The following is a 16880-nucleotide window of genomic DNA, read 5'->3' as shown; positions in this document are numbered from 1 at the left end:
GCAGTAGTGTTATCTAACAATTTAGAGCAATCTGACCACGGGTCCCAGTAATCTGACTGGCTGGAAGCAACACAGAGATGCTGCAAGTCCCCCTTTTAGTTCAGAGGTGGGTTCCTAGAATGACCCCACAAACTTTATTTAAAAAAATCACAAAGCTAGCTCTGTCATACTCCTGCGGGAGCGAGAGTGGACTCCTGAATGCTCTCACAGGATTTCCACATCAGCACATGCAGGTCGGAGCTGGCTCATGCTGGAGTACTGGAGTGTTAGAACTGACAGCCTTAGGGTGGTAACCCTAACTTTTTGCCTGCCTCCCTCCACTTTTTGGACACTGTTTTCGCTGGCTTTAGGACGCTGCACACTTTACTATTGCTAACCAGTGCTAAAGTGCATATGGTCTCTCCCTTAAAACAAGGTGACATTGGATCATACCCAATTGGCTTATTTAATGTAATTATATAAGTCCCTAGTAAAGTGCACTATATGTGCCCAGGGCCTGTGGATTAAATGCTACTAGTGAGCCTGCAGCAGATTGTGCCACCCACTTAAGTAGCCCCTTAACCATGTCTCAGGCCTGCCATTGCAAGGCCTGTGTGTGCAGTTTCATTGCCAGTTCGACTTGGCATTTAAAAGTACTTGCCAGGCCTAAAACGCCCCTTTTTCAACATATAAGTCATCCCTAAGGTGGGCCCTAGGTAACCCCTAGGGCAGGGTGCTGTGTAGACAAAAGGCAGGGCATGTACTTGTGTAGTCTACATGTCTTGGTAGTGTAAAACTCTTAAATTAATTTTACACTGCTGTGGGGCCTGCTCCTTTCATAGGCTCATGTTAGGGCTACCCTCATATACTGTTTGAGTGGTAGCTTCTGATCTGAAAGGAGTTACCAGGTCATATTTGTATGGCCATAATGGTAATACAAAATCCTGCTAACTGGTGAAGTTGGATTTCATATTACTATTTTAGAAAAGCCAATTTTAGAAAGAGGGTATTTCTCTGCACTTAAATCCTTCTGTGCCTTACAATCTACATCTCTGATGCTCCCTTGTGCATTCACTCAGACAACCCCAAACACAGGATGCTCAGTCACACTTAAACACATCTGCATATTGAATGGGTCTTCCTGGCTGGGAGGGTGGAGGGCCTGACACTTACATATCAAAGGACAGTAGCCTGCCCTCACACAAAGGACTCCACACCCCCTACTGGGACCCTGGCAGACAGGATGGAACTGAAAAGGGACCTTGTGCACTTCTAAGCCACTCTTTGAAGTCTCCCCCACTTCAAGGACACAGTTGGGTATTTAAACCGGGTCTCTGACCCTACCAACTCAAACACTTCTGGACAAGAAGTCTGCTGTGGAAGAATCTCTGAACCAGAACCTGCAACCTGCCAAGAAGAACTGCCTGCCTACTCAAAGGACTCACCTGGACTGCTTTTCTGAGAAGTACTGCTGCCTTGCTGTTGCCCTGCTGCCTTGCTGTCCTCTGGCTCTACTGGGCTTGGATTGAGCTTGCCTCCTGTTTTTCTGAAGTTTCAGGACCAAAAAGACTTCATCCTGCAAAGAACTCCTTGTGCGGCGAAAATCGACGCACAGCCTGCAAGAAACGATGCACAGCCTGCATTTCGGTGATAAATTCACTGCACGCTGAACCAGAATGACGCAGCCCGACTTCCCGATGAGGAGATTGATGCAGCGCCAGTGTTGCAACCAGAACTTCGATGCCCGGCCCACTGGATTGAGGCACAGCTGACCTGGAACGACGCAGCCCGACTTCCTGAGAGGAATCGACGCAGCACCTGCAGTGCGACTGAAATTTCCATGCATCGCCCACCAGATGGACACAGCTCCTGTGACTTCGTCCTGCAAGCGCTGGATTTCAACGCATTGTCTGCATGCCAGAAATCGACTCAAAGCCTTCCCTGCTTGAAAAATAAATGACGCATCATCTGTGTGAAGCTGGAGAAATTGACGCACACCTCCCTGCTTTCCACACATCTCCTCCTCTGCAGTCCCTTGCGGAGAATTAGAACGCAAACCAGGTACTTTGTGCTTCCAAGAGGCACTTGTTGCTTTTTAAGGACTAAAGACACTTTATATCACTTTTACCGTGATATTTCAATGTATACTTATTGATTCTTGATCGTTTTTACCTGCATCTTACCAGATAAATATTAAATATTTTTCTAAATACTTTGTGGTGTATTTTTGTGATGCTTTACTGTGTTATTTTATGATTTATTGCACAAATACTTTACACATTGCCTTCTGAGTTAAGCCTGACTGTTCAGTGCCAAGTTACAAGAGGGTGGACACAGGATAATTTGGATTGTGTGTGACTTACCGTAATGAGAGAGAGGCTCCTTGCTTGGACAGGGGGTAACGTGAGGGCCAACCAAAGACCCCATTTCTAACATGAAGGCCATGAAAAATTAATAAAAATCAAGCTCCTGTGAGTGCTAGTTACAGAGACCCCACTCCCTTCAGACACTGAAGCCCCATTAGGTTGCTAAGCTCTAATATGCACAGCGTTTGCTCTGCACCAGGCCCTATGGAGAAAGACGACTTCTTGTGCGCAATCAGTGATATGCGCATGGCCAAGCTCCTACAATGCACAGCCTTCACTTTCTACTGAAGTCTTCACAAAGACCCCACTCCCTCCAGTCACTAAAGCCCCATTGTGCGGCCAATCCCCTACTACGCACAGCCTTCGATCTGTACAGGATTATTTGAGGGTAGGCGAGCTCTTGTGTGCAATCAAAGAGACTAGGGTGGACATGTTCCTACAACAGACTGCTTTTGCTTTGTACAGAACTCATAACGGAGTGCTCACTCACTCCAAACACTGAAGTCCCACTAGGTGGCCCAGCACCTACTACACACAGCCTTTGCTTTGTACTGGACCCATGGTGGATAGGCGACCTCCCATGTACAACCAATGAGAAATAGCTGGCCAAGTGTCAGGAGCATACAGTGTTTGCTTTGTATGGAAATCAGCCCACACCCTCCAGACATTCAAGCCCCATTAGATGACCAAGCCCCTACTAAGCACAAAGTTCCCCCTGCACCCAAACGTTTGCAGATTGACAACCCTTTTGTGCATAATCACTGAGAAGTGAATGACCAGGTCTCTACATCTCACATCTTTTGCTGTGTACAGTAGTCGTCACAGAGAGCCCACTTCCTCCAGAAACTCATGCACCATTAGATGGCCAAGATATCACTCTGTACCGGGCCCTTTGCGGGTAGACAAACTCTTGTATGTAGTCTATGAGATACGGGCAGCCAAGCCCCTACAATGCACTGTCTTAATTCTGTACTGGACCTTTTGTGGATAGACAGCTTCTAATGTACAATGAATGAGATGGCAGGGGGGCAAGTTCCTACAAACACAGCCTGCCCTTTGTGCTGAAGTCTTCAAAGGTGGCCCAATTGATTCAGACAGGCATGCCACATTTTGGGGCCAAACCCCTCCCATTCTCAGTCGTTGCTCCATACCAGATCCTTTGCTGGCAGGCAGCCCATGTGCGCAATCATTGGGATGGGAATAGCCAAGTCCCCACAATGGATAGTGACCTCTCTGTACAGAGGCCTTAATGGAGAGCCCACTTCCTCCTGACACTCAAGCCCCTTTAGAAGGTCATTTGCTTACTATGCACACCCTTTGGACTATACGAGACTGTTTGAGTGTAGGTGACCTTATGTGTGCAATCAATGAGGAGTGGGTAATGAACCCCCTAAAACACACAGTTTTTCCTTTGCATAGCAGTCTTCATGAAGAGATCACTAAATTTGCACACTGAAGCCCTATTAGGTGGTCTAGCCCCTTCTGTGCATAGACTTTGTTGGGATCCTTTTCAAGAAAGTACACTCTTGTGTTCCTACAAAACACAGCTTTTGGTTTGTACAGAGGTCTTCTCTTAAATGAGAACCCACTCCCTTCAGACACTCAAGTCCCAGAAGGTGGCCCATCTCCTACTGCGCATAGCCTTTACGCTATGCCAGACCTTTGTCAGATAGATAGACCTCTTATGCGCAATCAATGAGATGAGGGTGGACAAGTGTCTGTAATGCATAGTGCTCACTTTGGACAGGAGTCTTCGTGGTGCACCCACTCTCTCCAGACATTCAAACCCTATTAGGTTGCCAAGCCCGTACTATGCACAGCGATCACTCTGTACCAAACTCTTTGCAAACAGAAGACCTCTCAGGTACATCAATGAAAAGTGGGTGGCCTAGCCCCTACAACATACAGCCTTTGGTTGATACAAAGTCTTCAAAGAGAGACCACTTCCACCAGCACCATTAGATGGCCAAGCTCTTACTATACTACTACTCCCTCCAGATTTGCAAGCCCAATGAGGTGTCCAAGCTGCTACTACACACATCCTTTGTTTTCTATTAGCGACTTTATGGCTAGCCAAGCTTTTGTGGGCAGATTGTCAGATGTGGTGGCCAAGTCCTACATACAGTCTTCATTCTATTATGAACCCTTTGTGGAAAGGCAACCTCTCATGAGCAATCAATGAGATGTGGATGGTCAAGTCTCTACAGTGCAGTCTTTGCTTTGAGCTGAAATCTTCATGGAGAGACACCTTCCTTCCTACAGTCACACCCCATTTGCTGGCCAGGCCACTGGTATATCCAGCCTTCACTCAGTACCGGACCTTTTGCTGATAGGCGACCCATGTGTACAATCAATGAGATGCAGGTGGCCAACCCCTACAGCGCACAGCTTTTGCTCTGTAGAGAAACCATCATGGAGAGCTTGTCCCGCCAGACACTCAAGTCCCTTTAGGTGGCAAAGCCCATTCTATGCACAGCCTTTGCTCTGTACTGGACTGTTTGTGGGTAAGTAACCTCTTGTGTGCAGTCAATGAGGGGCAGGTACTGAGTTCCTACAACACACAAGTTTTCCTTTGTAAAGCAGTCTTTATGATAAGCCCACTCACTCCACACCCTCAAGCCACATTATGTGGCCAAGCCCCAACTACGCACAGTGTTCATTCTGTATCAAACTCGTTGAAGTTAGGTGACCTGTTGACCCATCATACTGCACACAGCCTTCTACTAAGCCCTTTGCAGGTAGATGATCTCTCATGCACAATGATGCATGGGCAGCTAAGTCCCCTACAAAGCACAGACTTTGCTTTGGATAGACATGTCCACAGAGAGCCCACTCCTTTCAGACACCCAAGCCCCTACTATGCACAGACTTCGCTCTGTGGACAATTCATTATAGAAAGCCCACTCCCTTAAGACGCCCAAGACCCTTTAAGTGATCAAGCCCCTACAACATACCGTCTTCGCCTTGTGCAGAAGTCGCTTCACAGACAACTCATCCTCTCCAGACACCCAAGCAACTTAGGTGGGAAGCTTCTACTACACATAGCCTTCATCCTGTCTCTAACTGTGCACAGCCCACTGCTTTTTGCACCTCCTGCAAAAAAGTAACATGTGCTGGTAAGCCCTATTCAGATCAGACTGCCTATGCAGTACCTGGGATGGCACAGTATCCCCTGGTCCAATAGAGAGTCCAGTGGTGAAAGTAGACACAGCCAGTGCATCCCATTGGCGCTCAGCTACTGCCAGGCATATAAGGTGGTATGCCCACATGTGCTTTTACATTTTGGAAGTGCCATGTGAGTATTTTTCCAAAGTACAGTTTGAAAACTGCCTATCATAGATTGTGCATATGATAGTTGTTAGAAATTGGGTCTTTGGTTGGCAGTCAGGTTACCCCCTGTCCAAGCAAGGACCCTCACTCTAGTCAGGGTAAAGGAGAATCATCCTCAGCTAATCCCCGGTCACCACCTTGATAGCTTGGCACGAGCAGGTAGGCTTAACTTCAGAGTGCTAGGTGTAAAGTATTTGTACCAACACACAGCAACTTAATGAAAACACTACAGAACACAACACAGGTTTAGAAAAATAGAAAATATTGATCTAAAAAAAACAAGACCAAAACAACATAAATCCACCATACACAAGTCACGTTATTAATTAAAAAGCAAAAAGAGTCTTAAATCCTTGAGAAAACAGCTAAAACACTGTTAGCGTTGAAAAGTACCTGGGTAGCGTAAAAAAAGGTAAGCAGTGCGTCGATTTCTCACCAGTAAGCGAGACCGTGCGCCGTTTCTCCTTCTCCGGTCAGGTCGGATTGCGTTGTTTTTCCTCCCCGCAGGGGAGCGATGCGTCTTTCCGGGCAACACTCGGGTCTGGGCAGGCATTGCGTAGTTTTTCCGCTCCCAGCAAGGTTTGCGTTGAAAATCCTGCCGCACGGTGATAGCAAAACCGCGTTGTGTGGTTTGTGACATTGCCATCCTCCATCAGCGATGCAGCACGTCATTTCTCCAGCCGCATGCATCGATCTTCCAGCTGCGCTGCAAGCACTGCGTCGATTTCAGCCACGGAGCTGGTGGTGCGTCATTTCTTCAGTCGTTCTCAGAGGTTGCGTCAGAAATTTCCCCGCACAGCAGTCTGTGTGTGGATTTTCAAGCTTGGTTTGCCAGCTTCACCTGTCAAGGTCCCAGGAACTGGATAGTGCACCACTGTACAGTGCAGGAGTCTCAGCAGAGAGTACATGTGCTGGCAGGGGAAGTCTTTGATGGCCCTTAGACTTCAACAACAGGAGGCAAGCTCAGGACAAGCCCTTGGGGAGTTCTTCACAGGTAGGAATGTACAACAAAGTTCAGTCTTTGTCCCCTTTCACCAGGCAAAAGCAGCAACTGCGGGATAGCTCCACAAAGCACAGTCACAGGCAGGGCAGCACTTCTCCTCAGCTCTTCTCCAGGCAGAAGTGCCTCTTGATGTCCAGAAGTGATCTAAAGTATGTGGTTTGGGGTGTCCTTCTTATACCCATTTTGACCTGTGAAATAGGCTTACTTCAAAGGAAAGTCTTTCTTGTTTGTGAAATCCTGCCTTGCCCAGGCCAGGCCCCAGACACACGCCAGGGGGTTGGAGACTGCATTGTGTGAGGGCAGGCACAGCCCTTTCAGGTGTGAGTGACCACTCCTCCCCTCCCTCCTTGCACAGATGGGTCAACAGGATATGGTAGGCTACACACCAGCTCCCTTTGTGTCACTGTCTAGAGAGAGGTGCAAACAGCCCAACTGTCAAACTGACCCAGACAGGGATTCCACAAACAGGCAGTGTCACAGAATGGTTTAAGACAGAAAATGCCCACTTTCTAAAAGTGGCATTTTCAAACACACAATCTTAAAATCAACTTTACTAAAAGATGTATTTTCAAATTGTGAGCTCAGAGACCCCAAACTCCACATGTCTATCTACTCCCAAAGGGAACCTTCACTTTAATCATATTTAAAGCCAGCCCCCATGTTAACCTATTAGAGGGATGGGCCTTGCAACAGTGAAAAACGAATTTAGCAGTATTTCACTGTTAGGACATATGAAACACATTAGTATATATCCTACCTTAAACAGACACTGCACCCTGCCCATGGTGCTACCTAGGGCCTACCTTAGGGGTGTCTTATATGTAGGAAAAAGGAAGGTTTAGGCCTGGCAAGTGGGTACACTTGCCAAGTAGAACTAGCAGTTTAAAACTGCACACTCAGACACTGCAGTAGCAGGTCTGAGCCGTGTTAACAGAGCTACTATTGTGGGTGGCACAACCAGTGGTGCAGGCCCACTAGTACCATTTGATTTACAGGCCCTGGCCACCGCTAGTGCACTGTACTAGGGACTTACCAGTAAATCAAATATGTCAATCATGGCTAAACCAATTACATACATATTTTGTATAAGAGCACTTGCACTTTAACAATGGGTAGAAGTGGTAAAGTGCCCAGAGTAACACAAACAGCAAAAACAGAGTCCAGCACACATCAACAACCTGGGAAACAGAGGCAAAAAGTTAGGGGAGACCACACCAAGGATGCCAAGTCTAACAACAGCTTTACTGGACATGTCCATTTCCCCAAGAGGAATAGATAAGGACTGACACACCAGGGCTATGTTGCTGTTCCTAGGAGTCTCCTGCTACTCCTCCTCCATCTCTTCCTCTCTTTTATGTCCAGAAGCAGTAATCACAAAATATAAAACCCCATAAAATTGCAAAAATACAAAGAAATTAAGTGATTGCCACGCAAGATGTGATAACACCAAGTTTCTAATCCCCACTGAGTGTCCAAGGTTTGAAACTTCCTGTAGATAGAGCAAGTCAGTGATATCAACCAATTAGATATCTTTCTTAGCTGTCAAAGGGTTGGAGATACCATATTTTGGTACCATAGGACTGTGACGCCAAAAAAACAAAACAATTTCACATAAAGAGCCAAGGAATTAACTACTCCAATAAATAAAGCTCAAGGCTCAAAGTAAAATAAAACACACACTTCCACACTAAAAACGACGTTAAAATTTTTTTGGGGTCCCACAGTACTCCAGCGGACCCAAGACAGGAAGTAAAACCCTCACAGAACTCATGTGGTATTCTCCCTATGGTTCTAACAGTCCAGCAGGTGTGCTCTAGGACCTTTCCAAGTGAAAACAAAAATAATAAAATGGATAACACACATGAAGTTGAGAAATAAAAGCAAGCTGCCAAAACTTTACTTTAGAAACTAAATATAAGATTTAAATAATGCTTACATTTGCTAATATGATTTTACTTTATTGAAAAAAATAAAAAACAACTGAAAAAACAACGGTTAAAGTGGCTTTAAAATGACTTTATACTTAGTTATGGTATCAAAATCTTACTTAACATTAACAAAACAAACCTCTCATAAAAAAAACAAAGATTAAAGTAGCTTTATAGTTAGGTATAGAAAAGAACTTGTGAGGCTGGAATGCTGAAATTCACTGAAAAAAATAACAAATAAAGGGACCTTATAGTTAGATGAAAATGTCAGTTATACAATGTTTAAAACATGAAAAACCACTGAAAATCATCAGTCACGATTCAGTGAGCTTACTATAACTTGCATCCTTGCCGTGCACTGCTCATGGCCTCACATATTACATAACTCATGACATGTTCAACAACATAATTAATGACATCAATGACATCTCAAATGACATCATTCATGGTATCACTGATGACATCACCGATGACATCATCCAACCTATTGCTGTTAAAATGACTACATAATCCACAGCATTTCACATATGAAAGTGAGTACTGAATGGCGTTGAATAATATAAACCATAAATTACCCATCAGACATTCAATGAAAAATAGTTGAACCAAGCTTCTCCTACAGCATTTGCCTTTGTCAGGTACCGAATCTTGGCGGATGGTGTTACTCTGCCACAAACGTGATGGATATCCCATCCACCGTATTATGATTCCATTATATCCTATGAACATTGTAACATGATGGATGGAATAACCGTCACATTTGTGACAGAGCAACCCATCTACTAAGATCTTAATGAAGCCCTTTGTTTTGTACAAATCCCTTTATTGAAAATCCACTCCTTCAGACCCTAAGCTTAGGTGTCTTAACCCTTCGACGCACAACCCTTGCCTTGTTCTGAGCCCTTCATGGAGAGCTGATGTGTTGTGGTCAATGAACCAGATATGTGTGGGAAGGTACCAACTGTGAACAGAAATCGCCCTGTAGACACCTAAGGCTCCCTAGGAGGTGAAGCACCTACTTCGCACAGCCTTCACACTATAACAAACACTTTGCTCATAGCCACCCTCTTGCAATTATGTGGTTTCGGTATTTACTTCAAAATTGTGGCACTTCCGTATTAGCCCCATTATTTGCAGATTTAACAAAAAAATGCTGTTTTAATCCGACTGGATGAAAATAATACTGCCCGTAAATGTGTGAGATTATTTGTTTTGAGCCGCTTAATTTACATAACCTTGTTAAATAATTTAGATAACATTGTCACATACTCCTGGGAACATTCACAGTCGTAAAGCTCTGCAGACTGGTTTAGGGGCTGCTGTTATGATGAAGAATCCCATATTCCACAGGGAACCTTGAAATATTTCAGATATTTTACAGTTCCACGTGAAATAGAAGTTTTTATACCCTGGCATTTTGTGCACTTAGATACTAAAACCTCAACAAGTAGAAACTATTTACAAGAGGGCAAAATAATATTCCACCAGATTTACGTTGACATTTGAAACATATAAATTTACCAAGAGCTTTAGCACACCATCAATTTTAAATTACATTTGTTTGTTTATTTATGACATAGAAATCAAATGTTAATTGAATACAAATTGAGACGTGTATTGCTCTAATCACCACTCTTCTGGTACTTATCGCCACTCCCATAAAAAGCCAAAGCCTTTTCACTGACTTCAGAGAGATCATTCTTTCAGGAAACCTGCAATCACTCCAACCTACATTTATTGAATCAACATTAACACTGAATTTCATTTCCAGTGAATTCAATCCATTCTTTCTCCAAAACTTGTGATTTTACCGTCCTGAGAGATCCAAGAGATTCAGGGATGATCCAGAAGTGCGGGTAGCATGTTTGACTGAAACGGCACAAACTACCTTGTGGTACAATATTACACACACAATTACTAAGGTCTAAGCCTTAGTAATTGGCGACGGTTACCAACATCTGAAAACAGTGATTTTACAAGGAAGACATAAATATATTTAGGCAAAATTGAGAAAGCTAATAGCAATGTATATTCTTCTATAGCTAAAAGTATTTAGGGGCAGATTTAAGAGAGTTTCCTTGCGCCCCTACTCCCATTTGTGGGCCGTATTTAAAATACGGTGCACCATAGCTCAGGGTAGGGCAACAGCGTCACGATTTTTGACACTATTGATGGACTGTTCAGGGTTAGTGCCAAAATATTGGCACTAACCCTGGCCAGTACATGGGGCCCATTGTAACCCACGGTGTGCCCCCTTTTAAAGCCTGCTCTGAGCAGGCGTTAAAAATGCCAAAAACAATGGCGGAAAAAAATCTTCTATATTTCTTTGCTCAGTGTTTTCAGCCCCCCCTAATGGGGAAACACCTCCTTGCATATATTATGCCTGGTGCAGGCATAATGTGGCGCAAGGGGTTACAAAGTGGTGCAATGCATGCATTGCGCCACTTTATAAATCTGGCATGGCAATTTTGGCCTTGTTGGGCCACATAAGCGTAAAAAAATTACACTTATGTTGCGCAAGGAGGCGCTAGGCCCTCTTAAATCTGGGTCTTAGTTTTAACGTGGTTGTAGCAACTGGGTGGTGCTTTGTGCCCGATGTAAGAACACACCAAGGCCTCCCTTTCCAAAAGGTACAGGCTGTGTAAAGAGCACAAAAGTAACATACCGTTTCTTCCGAGTCCCTCTGCAAAATCGAGTTGTTCTTCTCTTTTTCGCTGCTTTTCTTTTACATTAAAGCTCAAAGAAACGCTGACTTTCATATGCAATATCTGAACACGAACGTGTTAATTAAGTCAAACATCTATACCTGGAGCGATCTGTTAAGGATCAAGTAGCGCCGCGGAGAGTTTCAAGTACAGGAAACGGGCTGTAAACATGAAAAAATCAGCGGGATGGGCTGTGGGGCAATCATTAACAGCGTACACTAAAGAGGTAAGAGTTGGAACCCATTCCAAAAGCTCACTGTGTGTACTTGCCCATCCGGAGAGGAGGGGAATTACTGCATTCCACCTCTGGGCTTGCCCAGAGTCCTTTCTAGCACTGCTGAGGAGTGAACTCAAATTTGCCGCTACCCAAAGCACATAGAATCAATTACTGATGAAACTACTTAGCTTGCATTCTCACTGCAAAGAATTCAATCGGTGACAATGTTGTCTTGTCATTCGAATTCTAGCTGATTTTTTTTAGCGGTGCATACCTCTTGTCAGGTGCCATAACACACTATTTGACTGGTAGCACGATACACCTTGAGGGCGTGAATATTTGAAAGGATGTTATGTTTGCAGTCGATCCTATCTATATAAGAAGCGTTTCGGTGTTTTGCATGAGTGATCTGAGAGTTGATCTTAAACTGTTTTAAGGTCCCTCTCACATAAAGGAGCCTCATGCGCAGCAGTGAGTCACTATTTCCTCATATAAAAAGTGAAGCACCCGCAAGGGGCTTATAAATAAGCCCCAAAGTGTGATGGTGGAGAAAGGGGTACGAGATAGAGTGTGTGAGCGCTGAAATTATTACTAATAAATGTTTCATGTATTCTGTATTTTGAATCTACATAGAAAATGAATTAACATAGAAAATAACGTGCAGCTCGAAAATGTGCCCAACTATGTAACGTTCTACTAAAAGTGTATTAATGTTTTTTCAGAACTTATACCAATGTGAAATTTGTAGTAGTGTGTTATGCTGACAACTAAGTGCTGTGTATTTGCTTAAATTAACTGTAGGCCTCATGTTAGCGAGGTCTAAGCCTTAGTAATGGACTGCCTTATATTAGAAATGCAATGTCAGAATAAAATATGATCTCAATCAATCAATCAGTATTTGTAAAGCGCAGCTACTCACTGGTGAGGGTCTCAAGGTGCTGGGGGGGTGGGGCCTCATCCGAAGAGCCACGTCTTGAGGTTCTTCCCAAAGATGGTTAGTGAGGGTCTTTGCCTGAGATGAAGGGGGAGGTTGTTCCAGCTCTTTGCTGCAGTGTAGGTGAAAGATCGTCCTCCAGTGGTGGTTTTGCAGATGGGAGTGATGGTGGCCAAGGCCATCTGGGCCGAGCGGAGGGATATGGCGGAGGTGTGGAAGGAGACACTGTGGTTCAAGTAGGCTGGTCCTGCGTTGTGTATGGCCATGTACGTGTGGGTGAGAAGACTGAAGGTGATTATTTTCTCGACCGGTAGCCAGTGGAGGGTTCTCAGGTGTTGAGAGATGTGTTTCTTGACGAGGGAGGTCCAATATGAGTTAGGCGGCAGCATTCTGGATGAGTTGAAGTTTTTTGATGTTCCTAGTTGAGGTGCCGGCATACAGGGCGTTGCCATAGTTGAGCTTGCTTGTGACGAAGGCGTGGGTGACTGTCCTACGACTGTCTGCTGGGATCCATCTGAAAATCTTTTGGAGTTTCCGGAGTGTGTGCCGGCAGGAGGAGGCAACAGAGGTTACCTGGCGGGTCATGGATAGGGAGGAGTCGAGAATGATTCCTAAGTTGTGGGCATGATCGGTCAGTGCAGGGGAGTGCTGAGGGATGTTAGGCACCACTAGTCGTCCCAAGCTGAGGTGGTGTTTCCGAAGATGATGATCTCCGTCTTATCGGAGTTGAGCTTGAGACAGCTTTCTCTTATCCAGGAGGCAACGGCTTCCATTCCTGCATGGAAGTTCCTTTTGGCCGTGTTCGAGAATTCGGTGAGGGAAATGATGAGTTGTGTGTCATCGGCATATGACACAATGTTCATATCGTGGCTTTTGATGACGGCAGCAAGAGGGGCCATGTATAGATTGAACAGTGTGGGACTCAGTGAGGATCCTTGGGGGACTCCGCAATTGACTCCTGTGGGACTGGTGGTGTAGGGCTGGAGTCTGACCCTCTGCGTCCTCCCAGAGAGGAAGGAGTCGATCCATCCAGGGCCCTTCCGCAGATTCCTATGTCATGGAGTCTGGTGCGCAGAGTGCCTGGAGAGACCATGTCTGAGAGGTCGAGGAGTATGAGTACTGCGGTGTAGCCACGGTCTAGGAGGAATCGGATGTTGTTGGTGGCTGCCAGGAGTGCTGTCTCTGTGCTGTGATTGCTTCAGAAGCCAGACTGGGAGCTGTCCAGGGAGATGTTGGCTTCAATTAAATTCCATAGTTGTGCGTTGATTGCTTTCTCCAGTACTTTGGCGGGATAGGGTAACAGCGAGATGGGCCAGAAATTCTTTAGTTCTGATTAGTCGGCCAAAGGTTTCTTCAGGAGAGGGCGTATTTTGGCAGGTTTCCAGTCCTCAGGGAAGGTGCCCGTGCTGATGGAGCAGTTGATTGTGCTATGAAGCTCGGGGCAATGGATGCACTGGCTCTGATGTATATGTGGTGCGGGCAGGGGTCTGAGGAGGCTCTGTAGTGGGTGCTGTTCATGATGTTGACTGTTTCCTCTGTGGTGAGCATGGACCAGTCATGGATGGTCTGGGTGGGCACTGGGGGGGGTGGGTCAGTCGCAGGTTCCGGTTCCAGGTGACAGGAAGCTGTCGTAGATGTCCTGGATCTTGTGGTGGAAAAAGGAGGTGAGTTTGTCACAGAGGTCCTGTGATGGGGGATGCTGGTGGCTTTGGAAGGGAGATCTAAGAACTCATTGATGACTGAGAAGAGGTCCATCGAGTTGTGGGTGGAGGAGTCGATGAGCTCCCGGAGTGCGTCCTTTCTTGCGTTCTTGATTTTTCGGCGGTGGGCGGTGGTTGCAGCTCTGATTGAGGCGAGGTCTGTGATGGATTGGCTGTTCCTCCATTTTTTCTCTAAACATCTGGGGGTACGCTTTGATTCTTCGAGTCCGGTGGTGAACCAGCTGGCCTTCTTAGGTACGCATTTGGCTGATGTCACCCGGAGAGGGGCTAGAGTGTCGGCGCATTCGGTGATGCATGCATGGCGATTGCGTGCTGCTGTGTTGGCGGCGTCAGATGGGGGAGGGAGGGTTTTCGTGAGCGATGAGGTGAGTTGCTCATTCGTGATTTTCTTCTATTTCCTATGGGAGGTTTTGGAGGTGTGGGTGCGGCTGCTGGGTGCAGTGATTCTGAAGTGTATGCAGCGGTTGTCGGTCCAGTCTGTGCTGGAGATGGTCTCGATGGTGATCTGGTCACTTGAGGTGAAGGTGGGGTCCGGTGTGTGTCCTGCGATGTGTGTGGTGTGGAGACCAGCTGTCTGAGGCCGAGGATGGTGAGGTTGTCAAGTAGAGCGGTGGTGTTTGGGTCAGAGTGGTCCTCGAAGTGGAAGATCAGGTCGCCGAGCAGGAGGTAGTCGACTGACACCAGGGGCTGGGGGTAGCGATCTCTACGATGGTGTCTATGAAAGCTGGGCAGAGGATGGGTGGCCTGTATACCAGGGTGCTGCGGTTAGAGGAGTTGTGGTTGGAGTGGACCAGGAAGTGAAGGTGTTCCATGGTAGTGCAGTGTTCTTCTTGGACGGCCTTGACATGTAGTGAGGACTTGTGTATAATGGCGAGTCGTCTACCTGGGCGGGAGGGCTGGTCCCTCTTTAGGGTGTTCTAACCATCAGGACTGGCGATGGTGATGTCTGGACCCGAGGTGGGGTTGGTCCAGGTCTCGGTAAGGAAGGCAATGTCCGGACGAGTGATGTTGATCAGGTCCCAGAGTTCGGGGGCGTGTTTGTGGAGGGAGCGGATGCTCAGGAGTAGGCAGTTTCTCTCATGTTTAATGAATAATAAAGATGTATTGTTCTAACAGAAGGCTGATCAAATCTTAGTAGTAGCAAAATGTGTTTTTTTCTTTTTCCATGTGAACTGCTTGTTAGAAAATCGTGTAATAGTTACTGATACACTGTAAAGTTTAGTGTGTGATAAAGTGATGTTCCCAGGACCTAGCAATGGATGTACTGATGTAAGCCCAGAAGGATATTAAAATTAGTTCTTGACAAGTCAAATGATGTACGCAGAAGAAGAGGAGGCAATTGTGAACATGTGAAAGACTGTTTAGTTATATCTTAGATTCAAAATAATAATTTTATTGGACTAATGTCTATCGTACGATTCTTTGACCAATGGCAATGTGGGACAATTTCAACGTAACTGGACCGGACTGAGTTCTTGTTCATTTTCTTCTTGTGCTCCATGCTCAATGCTGGTGCTCACCTTTGCGCTCAATGCTGAGAGCTTGTTGCACCTTTGATTCTCTTACTTCGAAAATTTTAATCTTTAACTGTAATTTGCTTAGATTTCTGATGCTAAATACTGCCTATACCAGACATTTCTTTCTAATGGTTCGGAGAGCTTAGAGTCCCCGATTCTGAACCATTACCCCTTTACATGTCCTGTTGCCGATGCTGATCAAACTGATGTCCGCCTGATGAAGATTATCACAGATTGCTGATCCATAAGGAAAGGTATATCAAATTGTTAATGTCTTTATTGTTGATTTGTCTTTTGTTTCTAGGTACCAACTGCTGCTTTTGATAGAGCCATAGTTAGTTTTCCAAATTTACGTTGGCTAAATCTTTTTCGCATGAAGCCCAAACATGCTGATGCTAATCTGAAGTTAGTGAGGTTTCCTCAATCCAACTAAATTGCTATTTGATGTTACTCAATTGCTAAATTCAAATGAATGTTATATTCATTGCACAATTACTCTTATTGTTGATATGTACTTTGCCTTTAGAGGGATTAGTTATGAATGCTTTAGTCAAGTTGAGATTCTTTAGAAGATCCAGTCAACCAGTGTTGTTATACTTATATCATGTGGTTTTGAGACTAATTTACGTGATACTAGCATTGTTAATCTAGGGAAATACATTTTCTAACTGATACTAAAGGTGTTGTTATTCGTGGCCTAATGGGTCATGATGTGTGAAAGTTACTGACTCCAAATAATGTAATTGTTTGATGATATTTATGACATGTATGGACTTAGCGTGTGAATATCTTAAACAAGTCAAACGGTCCATCAACCCTTTAATGCGTCCCCATATGAATTAATAATAAGAAGTCAAATAAGCTGACACATGCCCACAAGAACATGGAGTTGACATGAAACCGGGGCTATGAGTTACTCTAAAGGCTTCCTCTCCACACCCCACTTTAGGTCTCAGATACAGACACGGCTAGACATGTTTCCAATACATTACACATAAATGAAGTATGCTTTGGATGCCTTTGTTGTCTATGTCTGTCTATGATGGGTGGCTTTCTTATCTACTTTTGTGTATGTTCCACCCAGGCAAATTTTATACACTCAGGTTCGGATTTACGGGGATTTGGCAAAAGGCAGCACAGCAAATTACCTTGCTGCAGTGCCTTACATCAAAGTGAAAGG

General features: G+C 45.2%; 1 protein-coding gene across 3 annotated transcripts in view; it reads right to left on the bottom strand.

The window, feature by feature from the left end:
• LOC138269392 (pyrimidine-specific ribonucleoside hydrolase RihA-like) overlaps positions 1-16880 on the bottom strand; it is a 359115-nt gene that overhangs the window by 240450 nt on the left and 101785 nt on the right. Inside the window, exon 1 of one of the 3 annotated variants that reach the window (XM_069218792.1) lies at positions 11413-11476. The exons of 1 other annotated variant lie outside the window; for it this stretch is intronic. Coding sequence is in view for 1 of the 2 variants with exons in the window: in XM_069218791.1 (XP_069074892.1) it covers positions 11272-11365 (94 nt within the window). In the remaining variant the exon portion in view is untranslated. Of the gene's footprint in view, positions 1-11271; positions 11477-16880 lie in introns of those variants that run through there. One more of the 3 variants, XM_069218791.1, reaches the window with a different exon arrangement.

This window comes from Pleurodeles waltl, chromosome 2_1, assembly GCF_031143425.1.
Source record: "Pleurodeles waltl isolate 20211129_DDA chromosome 2_1, aPleWal1.hap1.20221129, whole genome shotgun sequence".
NCBI lineage: Eukaryota > Metazoa > Chordata > Amphibia > Caudata > Salamandridae > Pleurodeles > Pleurodeles waltl.
Note: the sequence above shows the minus strand (reverse complement) of the source record. Positions and strands in the feature narration are given on the sequence as shown.